The sequence below is a fragment of the Eurosta solidaginis genome, chromosome 2 (assembly GCF_040869045.1).
Source record: "Eurosta solidaginis isolate ZX-2024a chromosome 2, ASM4086904v1, whole genome shotgun sequence".
Lineage (NCBI taxonomy): Eukaryota > Metazoa > Arthropoda > Insecta > Diptera > Tephritidae > Eurosta > Eurosta solidaginis.
The window spans coordinates 124,611,963-124,633,161 of record NC_090320.1 but is presented as its reverse complement, the minus strand read 5'-3'; the positions used below and the strand labels follow the sequence as shown (position 1 = coordinate 124,633,161).

Below are 21,199 nucleotides of genomic sequence, written 5' to 3'. Positions count from 1 at the left end.
GCGTTGGACGCGTCAAATTTCTATTGATAGTCATATATAAGACCAACTGAACCTTAATCACTACCTTAATGCTACGCCTCACATTTTTAGAAATTTCACGCGCCCAACGCTTTTATTTAATTGTCTGAGCAACGCCCTAGATTGATGAGGAGTGTGATGACTAGTACCTAGGACTTAGCTAATTATTTTCTAGCTTTTAGTATTATTATTATATCATGTAAGTATTATTTTACGGGAAAGTCAGATAACCTGGGCTATAGGGTCGTTCAAGCCCTATAAGTCTCCGGGCCCGGATGGAATCATTCCTGCGCAGCTTCAAAGGTCTTTGGGGATTTCCTGCCGCTGGTTGGCCATCATATATACTAACTGCCTCAGGCTTAACTATATCCCGAAGTCTTGGCACACGGTTAGGGTTATTTTCATTCCGAAGGCCGGCAGAAGCTCTCATGTATCACCTAAGGATTTCAGGCCAATCAGTCTCTCGTCTTTTCTTCTTAAGACGTTTGAGCGGTTGATTGACCTGTACCTACGGGAAAGGATACCTCGGGGGTTACTGTCGGCTTCACAACATGCGTACTGCAAGGGCAGATCGACGGAAACGGCTCTCCATTCGATTGTATAGCAAATAGAGGGGTCCCTAGAACACAAAGAGTATGCTCTGGGTGCCTTTCTAGACATCGAGGGAGCTTTTAACAATGTCTTACCGGGGTCAATCGAAAGAGCTCTGGTGGGTTTAGGAGTCGAGGCGGCTCTGGTTGAATTTATTAGCAAACTTCTATGCGGCAGAATTGTCGCAGCGGAGTGGGGGAGGGGCCATAATTAAGAGGAAGGTGTGCAGGGGCACGCCACAGGGGGGTGTCCTATCTCCTCTCCTCTGGGTTGTGGTAGTCAACGAGCTTCTTGTGGAGCTGGAAGCCAATGGTTGTCGGGTGGTTGCCTATGCAGATGACCTCGCTATCCTAGTCAGAGGCAAATTTCTGGGCGCCGTGCGCGATGTTCTTCAGGGCTACCTGGATACTGTGGCTAGGTGGGCTGAATCATGTGGATTGGCGGTCAACCCGGGAAAAACGGAATTGGTCCTTTTCACAAGAAGATATAAGGTGCCCGATTTCAGAACTCCCTCGATTGGAGGGGTACTGTTGGTACTTTCTGATAGGGTTAAATATTTGGGGATTGTTTTGGACAAGAAACTGTCCTGGAGACCCAATGTGGAAGATCGGGCCAGGAAGGCCGCCATTGCCTTGTACTGCTGCAGAGGAGCTATCGGAAAGAGATGGGGACTCTCGCCAAGAATAGTACACTGGCTTTATGAGATGGTGGTCAAACCGATTCTGCTATATGGGGTGCTGGTCTGGTGGAAAGCACTGGACACGGCGAGCACCTCCAAAATGTTAGTGTCAGTGCAACGGACGGCGCTGATCGGTATCAGTGGCGCTCTCAGAACAACGCCTACCTTGGCACTGAACGTCATGCTGAACATATACCCAGTAGATATTGCGGGAAAGGCGGCCGCGGCAAGGTCGTTGGTCAGGCTTCGTGATATGGGATATAGACTTTCTGACCGCGGACACTCTAGCCTTCTTACCAGTTTCGACTTCATCCCGGACAGAACGGACTACTGTATGCCGATAACAGCTCCCTATACAACCTTCACCCCAATTATTCCAGAGAGAGAGGATTGGGGAAGAGGAATTATCTGGGGCATGGGACCGGTTAACTTGTTCACGGATGGGTCAAAGCTGGATGGAAAGGTTGGTGGGGGGGTCTTTTGTCAAGAGCTAAATTTAAGCCGCAAGTTTAAGTTGGCTAATCACTGCAGTGTATTCCAAGCGGAAATTGCTGCGATTAAGGATGCGGTGGATGGAATGCTATCCAGTGCTACCACGGTTAGGGAATTTAACATCTACTCTGATAGCCAATCGGCTATCAAGCCTTGAGCTCAACTACAGTGCGATCGAGGGTGGTCTGGGAGTGCCTGACCTCGCTTGCGATTGCATCGAATTATTTTACAATTAAGATTATCTGGGTCCCGGGCCATAGTGATATCCCGGGTAACTGTCAAGCGGATCTCTTAGCCCGCATCGGTACAACTGAACCGGATGAAGATGGCTGTAGGGACTTCGGGATCCCGCTGGCCACCTGTGGATTGCTCCTCCATAGCTGGGCCTCGAATCAGCTCAGCAAACGTTGGGCGGATACCACGTCTTGCAGGGTAGCAAGATCTTTCTGGCCGAAAGTGGATGGCAGGAGGTCTGCTGAAATAATTGGGTTCACTAAGGCTCACCTATCAATGGTCATTGGGGTTTTGACAGGGCACTGTCCCATGGGTATCCATGCGGTACGTCTCAATATACTGGAAACTCCATCCTGCTGCAGCTGTATGGAGGATGATGAGGTGGAATCACCAAATCACTTTATGCTTGATTGTCCAGCTTTTGCCAGAATTAGGCGAAAGTACTTCGGTCGCGACTCACTTGGATCTCCCGAGGATATATCCAAAGTTGAGATCGGTATCATTCGGAGCTTTATCGTTGCTACCCAACGATTCTCTAAGTAGCTGGATCTAGGTCACCGTTATTTTTGGTGTATTTGGTATCACAACGGACCTTCGTGTTGTCCAAGTGAGCTATCCTTATCAGGGCAGCTACCACCTAACCTATCCTACCTAAGTATTATTTTCAATAAAACCGTTTAACTTAAACATTTTTTTTTTAAATTATCTTATTTAATTTTATATTTATCCTAAAAATTGCTGAGGTTTGCAATATCCGTTCACTACATATTTCTTGTCTTATAAGCCGATTATTTGGATATTACGAATGGGATACGATTATTGTTCAGCCCCATTCATGGAAGGTATGAAGTCTTCGGCACAGCAGAAGACAGTCCCGTCCTTACTTGTTGTTGTTGTGATTATTTACTAACAACATAGTGATGCCAACATTCGCCACACTGCCTTCCACCTAAGTCTCATCGTCCCAATCAGACAAATTTTCAGATCTAAACGCTGACAGCCTAGTAAAATTAACCACCCTTCTATTTCGTGGTTTCCCAATTATTTGTATGCGGTAGATGACATCTCTTATACTCTTCACAACTTTGTCCGGGCCTACCCAACTGCACCAAAATTTGAATGGAACACCTTTCCGCTGGCGAGGGTTGTATAGCAGTACCAAATCTCCCTCCAGGAACCCTTCCGAATTATTTTTCTTGTCGTACCTGTTTCATCCTACTACTCATTATCCTGGACCGTTTCCTCGCACTCTGTTTTTGGCCAATGAACTACGTCGCAGGGCTTGATCTTAACGGATTGGCTTTACATAATCAGTGTCTTTTGACGTTTCACAACAGTAGTGGGCCCTGGCTTGAAACCATCCTTGCATTCGTTCTGGGAAAATTTTTCCTTCGGTTTACCGCGTCCATTTAGGTTTGTCAATGCCGGTGTTTTTCGCAGGTACCCTCGGTTTTGATTTGTTTGTCCCATTCGTTCCATCAAGCTTTACCCGATCTACTGCCTTCCACTTTTGTTGTCCTTGTCGAAACTTCTCCACCAACACCCGCTTACTTCTCAACACCTTCTCAAAGCGGGCCCGTATCTATAGTCAGTAAACGCTCCTTGCCATCCACATTTCGTCTGATGGTAAGATTGCTCGATTTGATTCCGATTTGTGATACAGATATCACGGGACTTTCAATAGCTGGAGCAAGTTCTCGCTCCGTGCATCTGGCTCGCTTTAGCTCATCTCTTTCAGTTGTGTGCCTAGGTCCACCCATGCCGTTGGAACCCCTAGGATCAAGACCGCAATGGCGTACAATGTTACCTGGCTTTCCACACTTAAAGCATTGACTGCATCATTATTCCTCTGCTGCGTTCCCTTCAATGCTTCCAAAGTTGTGGCTATCCACTCTGGTCTTGCAATAGTGAGGTAGTTCCCTGAGTCAATGCATGTGATTCCGTTTCTACGAATGTAGGTTTTGGGTTTGCGTATGTCGCTCGCTTCGTTTCAAAATTCCGTATTCTATGGATAACGCTCTGAGCTTTTATCTTCTCGGTGTATTACACATGCGTCTGTATTTGCTAGATTAGCCAATCTTTCAACATCCGAGTCTCATTAGTTTTTTGATAACGGTACTGTAATTATATTTGGTATACCTGTTACCTATGCTCGCTTCCGTAACGTCTCTCGGCAGCGGCCATCAATGCTTTATAACTGTTCCGTTCGTTCTCTGGAATAGTCTGTAAGATTTCAGCTGCAGGCCATTACAATGCCACTAACAGTGCAGGAACTTTATCCTCCGCATTCCAGTTGTTTCCTTCTGACGTCTTCTCAAATTGAAGCTTAAATACATGGAAAGGAACAGAGCCGTCAAAAGATGGAGTTTTTACCTTCGGATTACACGCTGGACCAGCTGGGCGATTTAGTTGTAACTGCTCCATTTGACGTTTTAAATCATCGACTTCTGCCTGAAATTGAGAGATTTTTGAATCCTGCGCTTCCAGTTTTGATATTGCACTTGCTTCATGTGCTTATACCTGCGAAGACATTTGTGCCACCTGCTATGATAAGCGCTCCTCTCGTGCTTCCATCATGGATGGTATCCGTGTTTCCCGGGATTCCATCTTGGATGTAATCTGTGTCGACATATCTGAGACATGAGTTTCTTGTGCTTCAATCTTCGATATTATGCGTGTCTCCTGCGATTCCAGTTGTGATGTCATATACGTCTTCTATTCTTCAAGCTGTGATAACACTGTTGACGTTTGTGCAGATATTGCAGCCAATATCATGTTCAAGTATGTGTTCGTCACTGTCGACGGTGTTTCGATTTTCTCTTATATTTTTGTTGTTGTCTCGTCGCCATCACATTGAAAGGCATACTCTTCCACACTAACTCCTTCCGACTCCATAAACTCTGGTAGTAGTGCCTGAAGTTCGGATTTATTGCCGCTTGTATTCAATCCACGGTTCTTCACTTGGCCATGTCCTTGTTGTCTTCCGGAATTTATTCAACAATTCCTCTTCTGACAACAATTGTAACGAATTTTGGAAATTCCTGATAATGATACAACTTCTGCTAACGTTCGAATCGCTGAACTGTCGAATAAATTACTCCAATATCTAATATTGCAAATTGGTATTTGGGAGTAGTAGGTACAATTATACTTCAGAATTATGCTCCACTACTATAACTAATAGCGTGTTTAAATCAAACTGATTACTGATTCCTCAGCTTGCGCTGCTTTTATACTCTCGGTTATCTTTTTCGCCAATTCTCCTAAGGTCTAGTCGTTTTACGAACATGTGTTCTAGAACAGCTGAACCTCATGCTTGGTTACCTAGCTATATACGTGCTCTTAGCTGCCTTCTGCCTTATCCTGCAAAAATCGTTGGATCATGTGGTCCACTTGTGTCATACTGGAGTACTCTCAATGGATTACTCTTGGTCCATAGCGAGTCCTCCATACATGCATGCACGGAGTACTCGCGATTTTTGCAGGGTAGTTGCCTTGTACATAAGTGTTGCTGCTTGCTGGTTTTGTTGTTGTGATTATTTACTAACAGCATAGTGATGTCAACATATGATTTACATGAGTTTCCTGCACCTTGCTCAATGCCTGTAATTTCTACCGAAACTCTTTTATGTTTTTTTCAAACTAACTTTATAGGGCGAAATTTTTAAACTAACATATCTGCATAGGTTGTACCCTGCAAAAATCGTTGGATCATTTGGTCCATTTGTGTCATTCTGGAGTACTCCATGGATTACTCTGATGTAATGCTGAGCTGGAGTATATGGCCCAGTCCTAGGATATCGAAATGTTAATTGTTTCATACTGGGTACTCCATGGATTCAAAAAAGGAAAGTGGGAAGAATATTAATCTTTTACAGACAACCGCTTCGCTGCCCTCCCTATCCCGACTGATGCCCGCTAAGGGGAGCGTGCCTTCCGTAAGGTCATTGAATCCGCCTCGGCACGTTTCATTCCCGCCGGGAGAATTCCCGAAATCCGGCCCAATTCCCGGCGGAGGCCGCAAACTTAGCGAGAGAACGTGACCTTATAAGACAGCTTGATCCAGGCGACCCCCAAATAAGGGATATAAACCAACGCATCAGATTGCTTGTGGACGAACACAAGCGGGCGAAATGGAAGGAGCACCTAAGAGGTTGTAACCTCTCTACCGGTGTGGGTAAACTTTGGTCCACCGTAAAGTCCCTATCGAATCCGACTAAGTACAAAGACAAAGTTTCCATCGCCTTTGGCGACAAAGTGCTGTCGGATGCTAAAAAATGCGCGAGCGCTTTCTGCCGACAGTACATAACATATCCTACGATCGACAAAGATAGACGGAGAGCTAATAGACGCGCACATAAACACAAATTCAGCGCGTCACCAATCACCATCACCGCTAAAGAGGTTGAGGACGCCATTGGTCGCGATAAACCTTCCAAAGCAGTGGGCCCAGACGGCATAGCCATGCCGATGCTTAAAAGCATAGGGAAAGAGGGTTTCAAATATTTAGCGCATGTCTTCAACCTGTCTCTTTCCACCTTTTTATACCTGAGAAATTGAAAATGGCCAAGGTGGTCCCGCTACTAAAGCCTGGGAAACCAGCTAACATAGGCGAGTCGTATCGTCCGATCTCTCCTATCGCCAGTAGCAAAGACGCTTGAAGCCATTTTGCTCCCTTATTTCCAAGCAAATTTGCAGCTAGCCTCTCATCAGCATGGCTTCAGAAAACTCCATAGCACTACCACCGTGCTAAATGCCATTAGCACCCAGATAAATTGCGGTTTAAATCAATACCCCCACCATAGAACAGTACTCGTAGCGCTAGACCTATCAAAAGCTTTTGATACGGTCAACCATGGCTCGTTACTGCAGGACCTGGAAGGGTCTACCCTTCCCCCATGTCTTAAAAGGTGGACCGCAAATTATCTGGGTGGTCGGCAGGCATCGGTGCAATTTAGGAACGAAACATCAAAACCAAGGAGAATTAAACAAGGGGTGCCACAGGGTGGTGTCCTATCCCCACTTTTGTTTAATTTCTACATATCTAAGCTACCTTCACCACCGGAAGGAGTCACAATCGTTTCCTACGCCGATGACTGCACAATAATGGCCACAGGCCCAGGCCCAAATATCGATACGCTATGCAATAAAACAAACGGCTACCTCCCTGATCTATCCAGTTTTTTCGCCTCGCGAAACCTGGCATTATCACCGACTAAATCTTCCGCGACCTTATTTACAACATGGACGTCCCAAATGTCGACCATTTTGAACATCCACGTCGATGGCACAACGCTACCGACTGCCCTACACCCCAAAATCTTGGGTGTGACGTTTGATCAGGATCTACATTTTGGTGAGCACGCAGCCGCAATTGTTCCGAGAATTCAGAGCCGTAACAAAATCCTCAAATCACTCGCTGGCTGTATCTGGGGAAAAGATAAAGAAACGCTCATGACTACATACAAAGCAATTAGTCAGCCGATTACGTGCTACGCGTCACCCATATGGTCGCCAAGCCTAAAAAGTACCCACTGGAAGAAACTACAGGCCTGCCAAAATACTGCTCTCAGAATCGCCACGGGCTGTCTTCTTATGTCCCCAGAACTCCATCTGCATAATGAGGCGAGAATACTCCCCATCAGGGAGAGAAATGAGATGCTGACCAAACAGTTCTTGTTGAATACCCAAAAACCTGAGCATCCCAACAGACATCTGATTGATGAAACAGCACCGCCTAGGGGCTTAAGGAGTCATCTCCGTAAGCATTTTGAGGAAATACGGCACCTGAGAACCCAGCCGCATGAAGCGAAAAAACACAAACAGGTCCTTGGTGAACTCCATATACAGGCGTCGGACCTTTATGCCGGGAATTGCCCTGTGAATCCAGTACTTAAAGAAAAGTATCCACAACGCGCGGAAGAGGAACGCATACTCCCCAGGGAAACGCATGTCACTCTTGCTCAACTTCGTTCTGGATACTGTAACAGGTTAAACTCTTACCTATCCAGAATCAACCCCAACATACAAAATGTATGCCCCGCTTGCAATGTGTCCCCACATGATCTCTTTAATTGTAAAGTGGAACCAACGCCTCTAACACCCCTTTCCTTATGGTCCACCCCTGTTGAAACGGCAAGTTTCCTTGGACTCCCGTTAGAGGATATTGATGACAATTTGTGATCGGTCGCGGCTATTAGGTGGGGCGAAGCATTGCTACAACAACAACAACAACATGTAATGCTGAGCTGGACTATATGGTCCAGTCCTAGGACATCGCAATGTTAATTGGACCATATTTTTTTGTATGAACTGTGGTTAATTTTGGAGCACTCGCTTGGTCCATAGCGAGTACTCCATACATGCATGCATGGAGTACTCGCGATTTTTGCAGGGGAATTGTGGTTAATTTTGGAGCACTCGTCTGGTTCATAGCGAGTATTCCATACATGCATGCAGTACGCGTTTTTTGCACGGTATTTATGGTTTAGTTAACTACAGGCATACGCTTTATATTTTCAGGCATCAACCTCGGAGTTATTAAAATGTTTGGGCATATTTTTGCACTACCGATGTAAAAAATTGAAAAATTTTGAAGCGGGAGATGCTGTAATGTGGTTAAGAGCTGTTGACAGGAGCCTGTTACTGCAAGGTTGGCAGGTAAGTGCAGTTTGGGTATTTTAAAAAGGAATAAGCTATCTGTTTTTTTTTATATAAAAATCAAATAATGAAATGTTTTACTTAAGCATACTGATCCTGAACGAATGATAAGTTGCTTAAAATTGCAGCAAAAGTTCGATTTTACTTTACCATTTCATTTTCTTCTGTCGATAAATGTCTTTAAGTTTAAATCCTAAATGATCCTTGTTCGAAGATATGAAAATATTTTGCGACTCCATATGTACATTACTCACTACACCCGTAGCAGGATTTACCTCCGTAAGCACCCCTTGGAACATAACAATCACTTCAAATACTATACGTGGGTAAAGTCATTGTTACGGAATTGCATCTTCGGTGGAGCAGCAAGGAAGGCAGTCGGCATGATATCGTGGTGCACTGTGGCTAGTCATTTCAGCTGGGCGGGGTTCTTGCCAACCTTGCTGTTCTGCGCCATAAACAGAAAAAGTTCCTATCATGCCTATTAAAATGGTCCAAAAAGCGCAGAACACTTTCAAATCACACGAATCAATTTAAAACAACATCAAGTAGAGCCGTATGTCACGGGCAAACCGTTAAAATTAAAAATTCAGAACAAAAAAAAATTACGAACCGGGAACTATCGGTTATAAACGGCTGAAGCAAAAACATAAAAAAACCAGGCCGAATATAAATTAACGTTTTATAGTACGTCTTATATTTTTTAAAAAGGTAGCGGACTTGCGTCCGATTTCATATTTATTGCTTGTGATTCAACTTAAGAATAATTACAATGAATGTCTTAACTTAAAATTACACCTATCATTGGCCATACGTCACGTTGCATTTGCATGTGTGCCCTATTTCTTGTTATTGCCCAAAATCGAACTATTGCTGATTGTTGTTTACTGCGATCGTTGCTGACTGTTGTTTACTGTGCTTATTGCTGACTGTTGTTTGTTACAATTAAACCGATGATGAAGCATTTAATGAAGTTGCGCGTGCAGGCCGTTGGTAAGGGTCAACTTGGTAAGCGGTTGCCTTAACTCTTCCCCCTTTAAGTGTGAGCGTCCTCGATCATTAGTAGAATGGCAAATTGTTAAAACTCACATATGTTGGAATATGATTTTCTTGACTTGATTGGCTAACTTCTTGATTCGTAATAGATTGTACTGGCTTTGCTATTTCTTCTTCTACATATCGTATTTCCACGGATCGTTTCCTTAGGAAAAAAATAAGTATTATGATTATTAGGAATGCTGCCGTTGTGAAACTTCCGACAGAGAGTGTCGCTTTTTTTAATAGAATTGATTTGATGCGTGTTTTTGATGTGCAGGTCTTTTAAAGCTTCTAAGGAGAGTAATTCGATGTGGTCTTTTTCTAATGGAGTTGGCTGTAGTATTGCGGGAATGGTTTCAATTGGTCTTGCTTCAACATTTTCGAATGTTTGGCCGTTTATTTTTATTGTTGCATTGTTAAATATTATCACATGCGTTCCATTGATTGGTTGAGATACTTTATCAGTTTGCACTTCGCCTTCGAACCGGTTTAGCAATATTACTCTGGGTTTGATTTCTTCTAAGGTAGGGACGTGATGGCCGTTCGTTGTCGAACAAGTCGAATTTAAACTATTTATTATTCTAGCTACACATAAGTCTTTACTTAAATCTATAACATTTGTTTCTTTACAGATCGTTAGATCATTATAACTTTCACAATCATTTTTTATTCCGTACAGTGAATATTTTCCTTTTAGTATTTCATTATACTCAGTTTTTATTATAGTATTTTTTGCCCTTTTTAGAGGTCGTATGATAATTCTTCTAAATATTTCTTTCAGTGTCAGCGGTATTTTAACCATGTATAAAATTTTCATTCCTTTACTTACTACATTTATTTGTGATATTTCTAGTGCTTCTTCGGCACTTTTAAATGGTATTTTTTCCTTTTTCATCTTGTTGATTGACAATTCTATTTCTTCTTTGCTTAGTATTACAGAGTTCAATATATTTTCTTTTGCCCATTGGATGGCATATTTTATATTTATTAATTCTTCCTTAATTAACCTAATTCTATTTTGCAAATTTATTATGATTTCCGTTACAACATTTTCTTCTTTTCTAATAGTGTTTATCATTCTATTAACTATATTAGTTATGTTATTTATTCGTTTTTCAAATAGGTTATTAATTACTACTTGCTCATTATTATTTTCGTTTTGATTATTTAAATTATTGGTTATTATGTTTAAATCTTCGTGGTCGGGAGATCCGGCTATGTATTTCCATGCCGTTCCCAATATATCAATGGATCTTGTAGTTTTATAATTGATGTTAGAGGGTTTAAGTGTATTTAGGATTTCAAGGGTTTGAATGGTTTCATGTTTGAGGAGAGGATATAGGAAGTGATCGTTAGGGATTTGGTTATTTATCTCTTCATATGTCTCTGTCAAAAATTGTTCGTATTTTTCTAAGTCGATGAGGTGAATGAGTCTAAATGTTCCGTCTTGTATTTTCGCTTGTCCATTGTCTATTGTTACTAGTTGGGATTTGCTGTAGTCTAGAATTCGAACGTCTGAGGAAGAGGTAGTAGTCGTAATGAGGAGAATAAGAAGTTTGTAGAGGTCCATTTTATCTGGAAATTTAATTAGGTTTTTATTAGATATTTGTGAATTGTTCGTCCTCATACTGTTTTAACTGTTGTCCTGTGATTTTCAAAGACTTCCTCCTTTTTATACTTTGGAGTTAGCTTGGAACCTAGTCTCTTGTTAATTTTAACATAGATTATTTCTCCTATTGGGAAATCTTTATTTTCAGGTCTGTTTTTGTTGTGATACGAGAGATCCTGTTCTAGTTTTTTCCTGAGTAAGGCAATGTTTTCTTGCCTCTTCTGTTATAATTGTTGTGGGTCATTGTAAAGTCTATTTCCGAAAAATATCTCTATGGGTTTGTTGTGGTTGAGTGAATCGACGAATTGTATTCCTGTACCGATTTAAATAGAAGTTCTTAGAATGTTATTGTAGGCTGATTGCTTTTGAGAAATCTCATTATTTCTGAAAGTGTGCTGTGGAATCTTTCTACCTGACCGTTACTTGTGCTACTGTACGGTGGTGTGGTGTGGACGTTAATGGACATTTCATCCTTAAGTAAGGATGAGATTGAGGCAGAGTTAAGAGATTTTTCGTTATCAATTACTACGAGTCTTGGTATTCCAAATGCGATCATTAGTTCTCGAATCGGATCTTTAATATGCTCTATTGCTTTAGAAGGTATCATTTTAACCTGGGCATATTTAGAGAATTTATCAATTGCGGTAAGTATTAATTTTTTCTCAGTGGAATATATGTCAACGTGAACTATTTCACCTGGAGACTGAGGAATGGGGGTCGGCTGAATTTGCGGTTTTGCTGGATGCCTATCGTATTTTTGGACGCGACAAGTTGAACATTTTTTTACAAATTGTTCAATTTTCGCATACATTCTTGGAAAGTAGAATTTACGTAAAATTTGGGTTTTATTTTCGCGGCTGTTTCTGTGAGCTCGTTGATGTTCTTCGATTATAATTTGCTCTTGTTCTGTTTCTGATGTGACGTCCTGAAGTAGAGTTTGTGTGTAACGGATTTTAACATTACTAAAGTGGAGAGGAAATATTTCCTGAATTTTACCCATCAACCCTTCTGTAGTGTACAGACCGTTGACGAGGGCTGGATCTAAATATCTTTTAAATATATCAATGATGACCTGTGTAGAAAAGTTTGGCTTTGTAATAGTATGTCTGTGGAAAGTAGGGAATGGTAACTGGAACGAGTAGCTATCCTCGTTGCCAAACATTAGAAACAATTGATTCTTAAAAGCATTTATGGGTGCTTCAGTGGCAGGAATGAGAGGGTGTGAGGAGCTTTCGTTGCTATGTTCTGTAGTTGTGAGGGTGTTAATGTCAGTTTGTGGCGGTCTCGATAGTGCATCTGCAACAACGGTTGTTTTTCCGGGCTTGTACTTCATCTCGTAGTTGTATTCTTCCAGGATACACTTCCATATTTTCATTTTTCCATCGTGGTTTTTATTGCTCAATGCAAAAGTGAGTGGCTGGTGATCGGTGAAAATTACAACCTTTGCAGATCCATATAAGTAGTTTCGTAAGGAAGTGAGGGCCCAAATTATTGCCAGCATTTCTTTTTCATTTGCGGCGTAATTCTCCTCAGGTTTATTTAGTGATCGAGATATGAAAGTTATCGGTTTCCCCGATTGTTCAAGGACGGCACCTAAAGCGTAGTTTGAAGCGTCTGTGGTGAGGTGGAATTCTTCTTTGAAATTAAGGTACGATAGTATGACTTCTTGCGATGTTAATGCTGATTTTATTTAATTGAAGGCATCAATAGCGTCGTTATCGAACACAACCGGCTTTTTGTTGGAAGAATTTTTGGACGCATGTCCATCTTCCCCTCCTAAAAGCGAGGTCAGAGGTTTTGCTAGCTTAGCGTAATCTCTGATGAAGCGTCGATAATAGCCCGAGAGGCCAAGAAAAGATCTTAGGTCTTTCAATGTTCGTGGACATGGGAATTCTTGAATGACTTTTACTTTAGCGGGATTGGTCTTTATACCTGTGGGGGATATGATAAATCCTAAAAATTCGACTTCTTGACGAAAAAATTCGCACTTGACGAGCTGGATGTTCGCTTTTTCTAGCGTATGAAAAATTTTTTCGACGTTTTGAAGATGGCTTTGTTCGTCTTTGCCAAACACTATTATATCATCTATGTAGACATAACATATTTTTCCTATGTGCTCCTTCAATATATCGTCGAGTGCGCGCTGGAAAATAGAGGGCGCGTTCTTTAGTTCGAACGGAAGTCTTGTGAATTCGTACTTCTCGTTGTTAATCGAAAATGCTGTCTTTTCAATGTCTGATTCTTTTAATGGAATCTGATGGAAGCCACTTTTATTTTATATTTGTTGTTTCCCAGCTGTGAGATAACCTCATTGATTTCTGGGATTGGGTATCTGTCAGCTATTGTTTGAGTGTTAAGTTTTCTGTAATCTATTACTAGTCTATATTTTATTTGTATGGGTAGTATCTTGTATAGACTGGGGTATCAGAGGAGGTCCTGATTTCTCCTACTACTGTAGAGGTGTATGTTAATTTTTCAACGGGCTCTGAAAAAAGATGTGGATAACGTCTAGTCAAATGGTGTATGTGTTGTTTTTGTGTAGCTGTCATATGGTCAGTTCTAATGTCAATTTTATTAACGGTTGGAGAAAGTTTTTGTTTAATTTTTATTCTTAGGCCATTACCTAATGTCAGGGTATCGTCGCGCATATTTATTGTTGAACAAAGGTCCTTAAGACTGTCATTTCCTATTATTCCGTCAAAGGATTTTAATGTGGGAAGTAAGAAGAATTTCAAAGGTGTGTCATTCTTGCCAAATATATTAATGATGGTATGGTGGGTAATTGCAACCTGTCCGGCAATAGAGTTCGCGATGAATGGTTCGTCGTTGGGTATTTTCTTTGGGATATGACAGGGTTGGATATAGTTTTTGCTCGATCCTGTATCAACCAACATTTTAAGAATTTTCCCGTTCTTCGTTCTACATTCGACGTAGGGTAACGAAGAACTTTTCATTCTGAAAAATGGATATAAATATGGTCCTGCTTTTCAGGATATGAGCATCCCTCAGCGTATTCCTGGACTGATTGTCCATTTTCTTCTGCTGTTAATGCTGTCTCGTACTCCTGTGCAGTAGGAGTCCAGTTTGGTTGATAGTATTGGTCAGTGTTGTATTGTGGATCTTGTTGGTAGTTTTGTTGGTGGTCTTGCTGGTAATCTTGCTCACTTGCCTCTACGTGGAAATTCCTCTGCTGTTTTAGGGGTACTTGTTGTGAGGAGTTTGATTGTCTCTTCACACCATTATTGGCTTGTGGTCTATTCATATAGTTTACCACTCTTGAATGTAGGGATTTGTGGACGTCCATTGGTTCTGGACGTGGAAGTTGAGGTTTGAAAGGGGTTTGTTGACCAAATGGTCTATTTGGTTGATTATTTTGGAAATTGTTAAAGGTAGGTTGAGGGCGATATTGATACGCAAGATTCTGGGCTTGCATCTGAGGTCTTGGCATGTATGCCAACTGGGGGTAAAATTCGTTAACTGGTTTTTTGGGTGGTAGAGGTGGTCGGAAGTCATGAGGCTTCCTATTTGCGCTACTGCTATTCATTGCGTAATGGGAACGAAAGCTTTGGTTCTCCAATTTTAGGCGCAAGTGAAGAGCTTGGGGAAGATCTACTGGCTCTCTCATACCAAGTAATCTTGGTAGATCACCTTTCAGTCCTCGTATGAAAGTGTCGAGGGCTTTATCACGGTATGTGCGGGTAAGTAAATGCGTAGATTCTGCACCGACTTCCATGCATCCGAGCTTATTGAGGATAAGGGAGAGATGGGAATAGACGCGTTGGTAGAATTCTTGAATAGTGAGGTTGCCCTGCACTAGAGAGGTCATTTGGTACTCGAGAGTACCTAAATCTCGCTTATCGGCGTAATGGAGAGTAAGGCATCTTGAAATAGCCTTCCAATCCAATGGTGTATTGTAAGATTCGAGAGCAATATCGGCGTTGCCCACAACTTTGTTCCTTATAACGTTAAGGATGCCGTAGTATTTTGGCGTTCGTTTTAGGGGCTCGTAGATCTGAAGAATACGATCTACGCTTTTTTTCCAAGAGTTAAACTCTCCTGGATTACCAGAAAAATTCGCGGAGGCATCGAACAACGTCCGGTATTTTGTCGAGTTCCGTTATGTTGTTCAAGTGGTTTTCGTCTATGGTTACGTCAGATATGTTGGAAAAACAAGCGTTTGGGTTAAGGGCTGCCTGTACTAAATTTCGTCCTTCCTGCTTAAGGATATTGGTGACAAGTCCTGTCACTATGGTTGTTAATTGATCCATATTAAATTGACCTGAAGGAGCGGTAGTTGGTTGAGAAGGTGGGTTAGGCGCATGTGCATTTAACACAGGGGGTCGGATTATGCCATTAGGGTTTGACATTGTTTGAAAAATTTATATTATTTCAGTTTGCTATTATTAATACTATTAATATATATATTTTTTTTTTTCGTGTTATTATTCTCTGGAGGGTCCCTTTGGTGGTGAATCGCAGAGAATATTCGCTGTTATAAGCTGGAGGGTCCCCACGAACGTGGTGAATCGCAGCTTTGAATTATATTATTTTATGGCTGTACAAGCCAGATATTATTATAAATTGGTATATTAGATTGTAAACTAGTCTAAGCAATATTTAGTTTCCTAAAAAAAATTTTGTGGTAAATCCTTATGATTCTTATTCTTTCTTTTGGATTTTGTTTTTTTTTCAAGATTTCTTATGTCTGTCATAATTTCTTTTCTCTCAATAATTGATAATAAATATTTTTTTTTTCTCTAAAATATTCTGATATAATTTCTATATAGTTTATTTTGCCTCAATAATTGATTATTTTTTCACTTTAATATTTTGGTATAATTTCGATATATGTAATTTCTTTCCTTTATTTTTTTTCAATCACTTCGATATAATTTCACTTTAGAAAAAAAAAAATTGTATATTACCTAAACTAATCTTACGGTAAGCGCCTCCTGGCGGTGGTATATTGCTCCTTTTTGCTGCCGCTACTCTGGTATCGCCAAATCGCACTATTGGAGACGTGCGTTCTTCCTACAGGAATCCAACGCTGGGTTCTTTGGGGCTGGCTTTGGCCTCGATATTCACGAAACTCGTTTTTTCGCGTTGGCACTTTTTGCCAAATACTATTCGACCGAATACTTATTTTATCGAACACAATAACACCGGCCCCTTCGTTGGGCGCCAATTAACGTTTTATAGTGCGTTTTATATTTTTTAAAAAGGTAGCGGACTTACGTCCGCTTTCATATTTATTGGTTGTGATTAGAATAATTACAATGAATGTCTTAACTTAAAATTACACCTATCATTGGCCATACGTCACGTTGCATTTGCATGTGTGCCCTATTTCTTGTTATTGCCCAAAATCGAACTATTGCTGATTGTTGTTTACTGCGATCGTTGCTGACTGTTGTTTGTTACAATTAAACCGATGATGAAGCATTTAATGAAGTTGCGCGTGCAGGCCGTTGGTAAGGGTCAACTTGGTAAGCGGTTGCCTTAACTTATACAAGGGGCGCCGATGGTGTTGTTCAATCAATGGCCACCGACGCACCTGGATCTCGGTGGCTCCTTACCTGTAGGTAATTCCTATGGCTTCTAAATCAAAAGAGACGGCAGCATTCTCATTGTTATACTATATTTATGGATCTATGGGATGGGGATTCCCCAGAGCACGGGGTTTCTCAGGGGGCCCGCGATTTAGAGGTACTAAGACATTTTCTTTAATTCATGAGAGTCTTTAGTTGTTACACGTGCAAATTTTAAGCCGAAATTCAAAAGCTACGAATATTGATAATGATTTTTTTCCTGGGCCTGAGGAGACAATAAAAACGTCAAACAAAAATGTGTTTCTCAGAGGCCCCGCGATGTAGAGGTACTAAGACATTTTCCTTAATTCAGGAGTCTTTAGTTTTTCCATATGCATATTTTAAGGCGATGCAATGCTTTTTATTGCCTACCATGTCGTCTATTAAGCACCAATACTTTAAATCGACCTAAAATTTGTTCTGCGGATATTCGAAATTCCAGGTATGGAAGAAGCTATACAATAAACTGCCATCACACGAAAATACTCAAGATCATATTAAATATTATATTCAATGGCGATCTTTACAAAAAACTGTTGTAAAAATATTGGCGATAACAGATTAAAAAAAAAACTATTTTTTGGGTTTTGGGGAGTGTTTTGGTCGAAAAATTTACCCTTTCGCCATTTTATTTTCGCAGGCTCGAAACTCATTTTTTTGGGTATGCATAGTGGAACTTTTTTCCTGAGCCCAAATCCTATCGAAAAATCGGTGGCGCGATATCGGTTAATAAATCAACTCAGTCCAATCTATATACATATGTTCAAAATCTGTATACAATTTTCCCCAACATTTGTGTTGCTTTACGTATCTTTTGAACTATACCTGTCACTAAAGCTAGTGCAGAACGTTCCTTCAGCGCCGTTTCAAGAATCAAAAACTTTCATCGATCGTGTTCATCTCAAGAGCGAGTTTCAGGTCTTGTCATGCTTTGTTTTGAAACCGTTTTGGCAAGCCAGTTAATCTTGTTATTATTATAAAAAATTTTGCAGCGAAAAAACAAGAAGAGCCACTCTTTGATATCCGAACCTCCTATATCGAATAATTAAAATTTATAATCATCATTAAATTTATCAGAAATATATTAAAATGTTACCAAATAACTAGAAAAGTTTATTTGAAAAAATATGTGGCTTTTAAAAGAGAATTTTATTTCTACGTTACAATAAAATAGTACAAATACTTATTAAATATTCTGTGTTAATTTTATTTTCAGCTCTTAGTTCAAAAATCATTAAGTTGATGTGGCAAACATTTTTTTGGTGTAATCCATTAATAATCATTAATTCAAATTAATCAAATGTATTAGTGGATTTTTTATAGGAGGCCCGTAAATTGTTTAGTCCCAGGCCCGGATTTTCTCTCTACGGCCCTACTCTGTGCCGTATTTTTCGATCGGGCTACAGCCGTGTAGTTTTACCGATCGTTTAATGTTTAAACTAAATTACACGCCAACCTTATAAAAACGCATTGTGTTTACGTAGCGCACGCACAAACGACTTTTTTGCCCTAACCGAAATAAGCGTGCCTTGCGATAATATAAAACATGTGTGCAAACGTCAAACTAAAATATCACGCAGAACAAAAATTGGAAATCGAGTTAGGGTTTTAGCAGATAATTTTTAGTAAGTAAATTGTTTTAGCCATGTTGTTTTTTTTACATGTATATACATACATCTACATTTGCCTTGGTGTGATAATTGGCGCCAGTTGGCAGAGAGAAGGAGCGACTGGTGCGCCTTGTTGGGCGGCCATAACCGTTTAAATGGTTAAGCGTCAATTAAGCAAGTAAGTAATTTTCTGCGCAGCAATTTCAGAAGTGCAGATAAAGCTATGCACTTGGCTGTCCATATAAAGTTTACGTGCATATGTATATTGATTTAAAAAAAAAACACAGTTACCATCCTAGTAGTCTGTGAATATCTGAAATTGTTGTGTAAATATATTTTTATGAACAATATAAATTTCGTCGCCAAATACGTGGAAAACGCTGTAGAGACTACAGATCATAGTTTGTATGTTTGTTCTATACATATGTTTTTAATCTATAAATCTTATAAAATAAAGTCGCTAAATGCCATGTAGCCACATAATTTCGCACAGAATGCTCCGATTTTAAAACGGTTTTTTGCATTTGAAAGCATTGCTACGTGAGATGGTACGGTCAATATAATTTGAAGGTGTATATTACAGGGGCGTGGCAAATTGCCAAAATGTAGTAAAAAATCATACAATTTTTGTTTACACAGCTATAACTCATAAAAAATTATATTTACATAAATATTTACCTTCGATCTGCATCAATAAAAAAATACTTGATTCCTTTCTTATATCAGCCAAATTGTTTAAACAAAAGTAACATTTTTACCAAAAAGTCCGTGTGGATGTTCGCTGTCAACTGTGCGGTCAATGCGCCACATACATACATATATAGCATTCGCTGCGTTATTTAAGTTAGGGCGTAGGTTTATAGGTATGTATGGATGTACATCACTACATAGTATAAAACAAAGTCGCTGTTTCTGTCTCTGAGTTAGGTGGAAAAAGCTTATTAAACTGTATGCAGATAAACCAAGCCAAACAACTTCTGACGGGTCTGCTAGTTTTATATAAAAAGTGTGCGTGGTAATGAAGCGATTTTGTGATTCTTGTTTAGGAAAAATCTATTTTGAAAAGGAAAGATGGATAATAAATTCAACACAACATCAGAGAATTTAAACACAATGAGAAGGCGTTTTTGCTAGATTCCAACTTTTTTGCATGTGAACACGTCTTGCACTTCACCACACACAATCCAATTTCAATGTTAACCAGTTAACAGCAGAAAATTCTCTGTCAACAGTTTCAGCTGGTGTATAAATTCTCTGGATTTTCTCTTAATATGATTTCTTTGTGGGAATATAGGTATTTAATAGGATTAATTAAATTTAAATTTTATTACTCGTAGCAATATATTTGCTTGTTTTATGATTTAATATGAATTTGAACTTAATTAATATAATAATAGCAATATATTTGCTTGTTTTATGTTGCAGCAAATTGCAGAAATTTTGCTTATTTCTTTACAAACAAAAACCTATTCATATACCCAAAATATGCCCTTATGAGGTGGGATTTGTCTAAGGCTGGGGTAACACTCAGTCAATCCAGAGTCGAGTAAAGGTCCCACAAACCCCTACTGAATAAATACACGATATTTATGTGTTACGAACACACGCACACACGGCTGGGGATATTAGGCGGACAGCAGCTTTCCGTACAAAGGTGGAGGCGGTGGCTAATAGGCGTAGTAGTAGCGGAGAGGTCGGCACGGTGGTTTAGCGGCGGTGCAGTAGCGGGCGGGATGGTACGGTTGTCCGGGAGCAGCGGCGGGATCAGCGCGGCGGCCGGACGGCGGACAGTATTAGCGGACGGATTGGTACAGTAGTATGAGCGCAGTGGCTGGACGGCGGACAGTATTAGCGGATGGATGGGTGTAGCGGTATAGACGAAGTGACGGCACCAGCGAACTGGATGGACGGTGATGCAGCGGCTTAACGGAGGTAGGATGGCGAGCGGCCAACGGTCGTTGTAGCAGCGACGTGACGGGTGCAGCGGCTTAACGGCGGTAGGATGGCGAACGGCCAACGGTCGTCGTAGCAGCGGCGGCACCATAGCGGCGACGGCAGCAGCGGTGGGCTACGGGTGGCGTACCAACGGGCTGGTATTGGTCGGTCGGCTTCACGGGATCCGGCTAATCGCTCTTCTTCGGCCGCTTTGGTAGTCGCGGGGTCAGTCACCTGCGAGGACTCGTTAGTGCTGGTTTCACCGCTGGACACCCCCGCCTCCCTACTTGCACACTAGTAGAAGGTGCGTAAGGGGGGAGGGGTTGTACCAGCCGATACACCGTGGGTCGACCCGTGGGCGGAGGGGAAGTGCACCTTAACGGCACAGCGGTAGCCCCTGTGCACACGCATCGGCTCACGGCCGAAACCAGAGCTGAGGGAAGGGGTGGAATGTCATGAAGGCGTCGGGCCGCTCAACACCTAGGAGGGCGCGGGGGCAAAGTAGCACAAGGCTTCCTCCCCGTCGTCCTTACCTAAGTGAAGGGTGACCCGCGCCATGACAGCGCCCCCTCCACTCAGCCAGCCTAAGCTAGAACTGAAGGGGAGGGGTTAAATGGCCATGAAGGCGTCGGGCCACTCAACACCTAGGAGGGCGCGGGGGGCAAAGTAGCACAAGGCATCCTCCCCATCGTCCTTACCTAAGTGAAGGGTGACCCGCGCCATGACGGCGCCCCTTCCACTCAGC

General features: G+C 41.4%; 1 protein-coding gene across 7 annotated transcripts in view; it reads left to right on the top strand.

Moving 5' to 3' along the window:
• Positions 1 to 21,199, top strand: part of Cdk5alpha (Cdk5 activator-like protein) — a 700,666-nt gene that overhangs the window by 205,480 nt on the left and 473,987 nt on the right. For all 7 annotated transcript variants that reach the window (XM_067769660.1, XM_067769658.1, XM_067769661.1 and 4 more), the window contains exon 3: positions 8,537 to 8,674. In XM_067769660.1, coding sequence (XP_067625761.1) covers positions 8,537 to 8,674 — 138 coding nt within the window. The remainder of the gene's footprint in view (positions 1 to 8,536; positions 8,675 to 21,199) is intronic.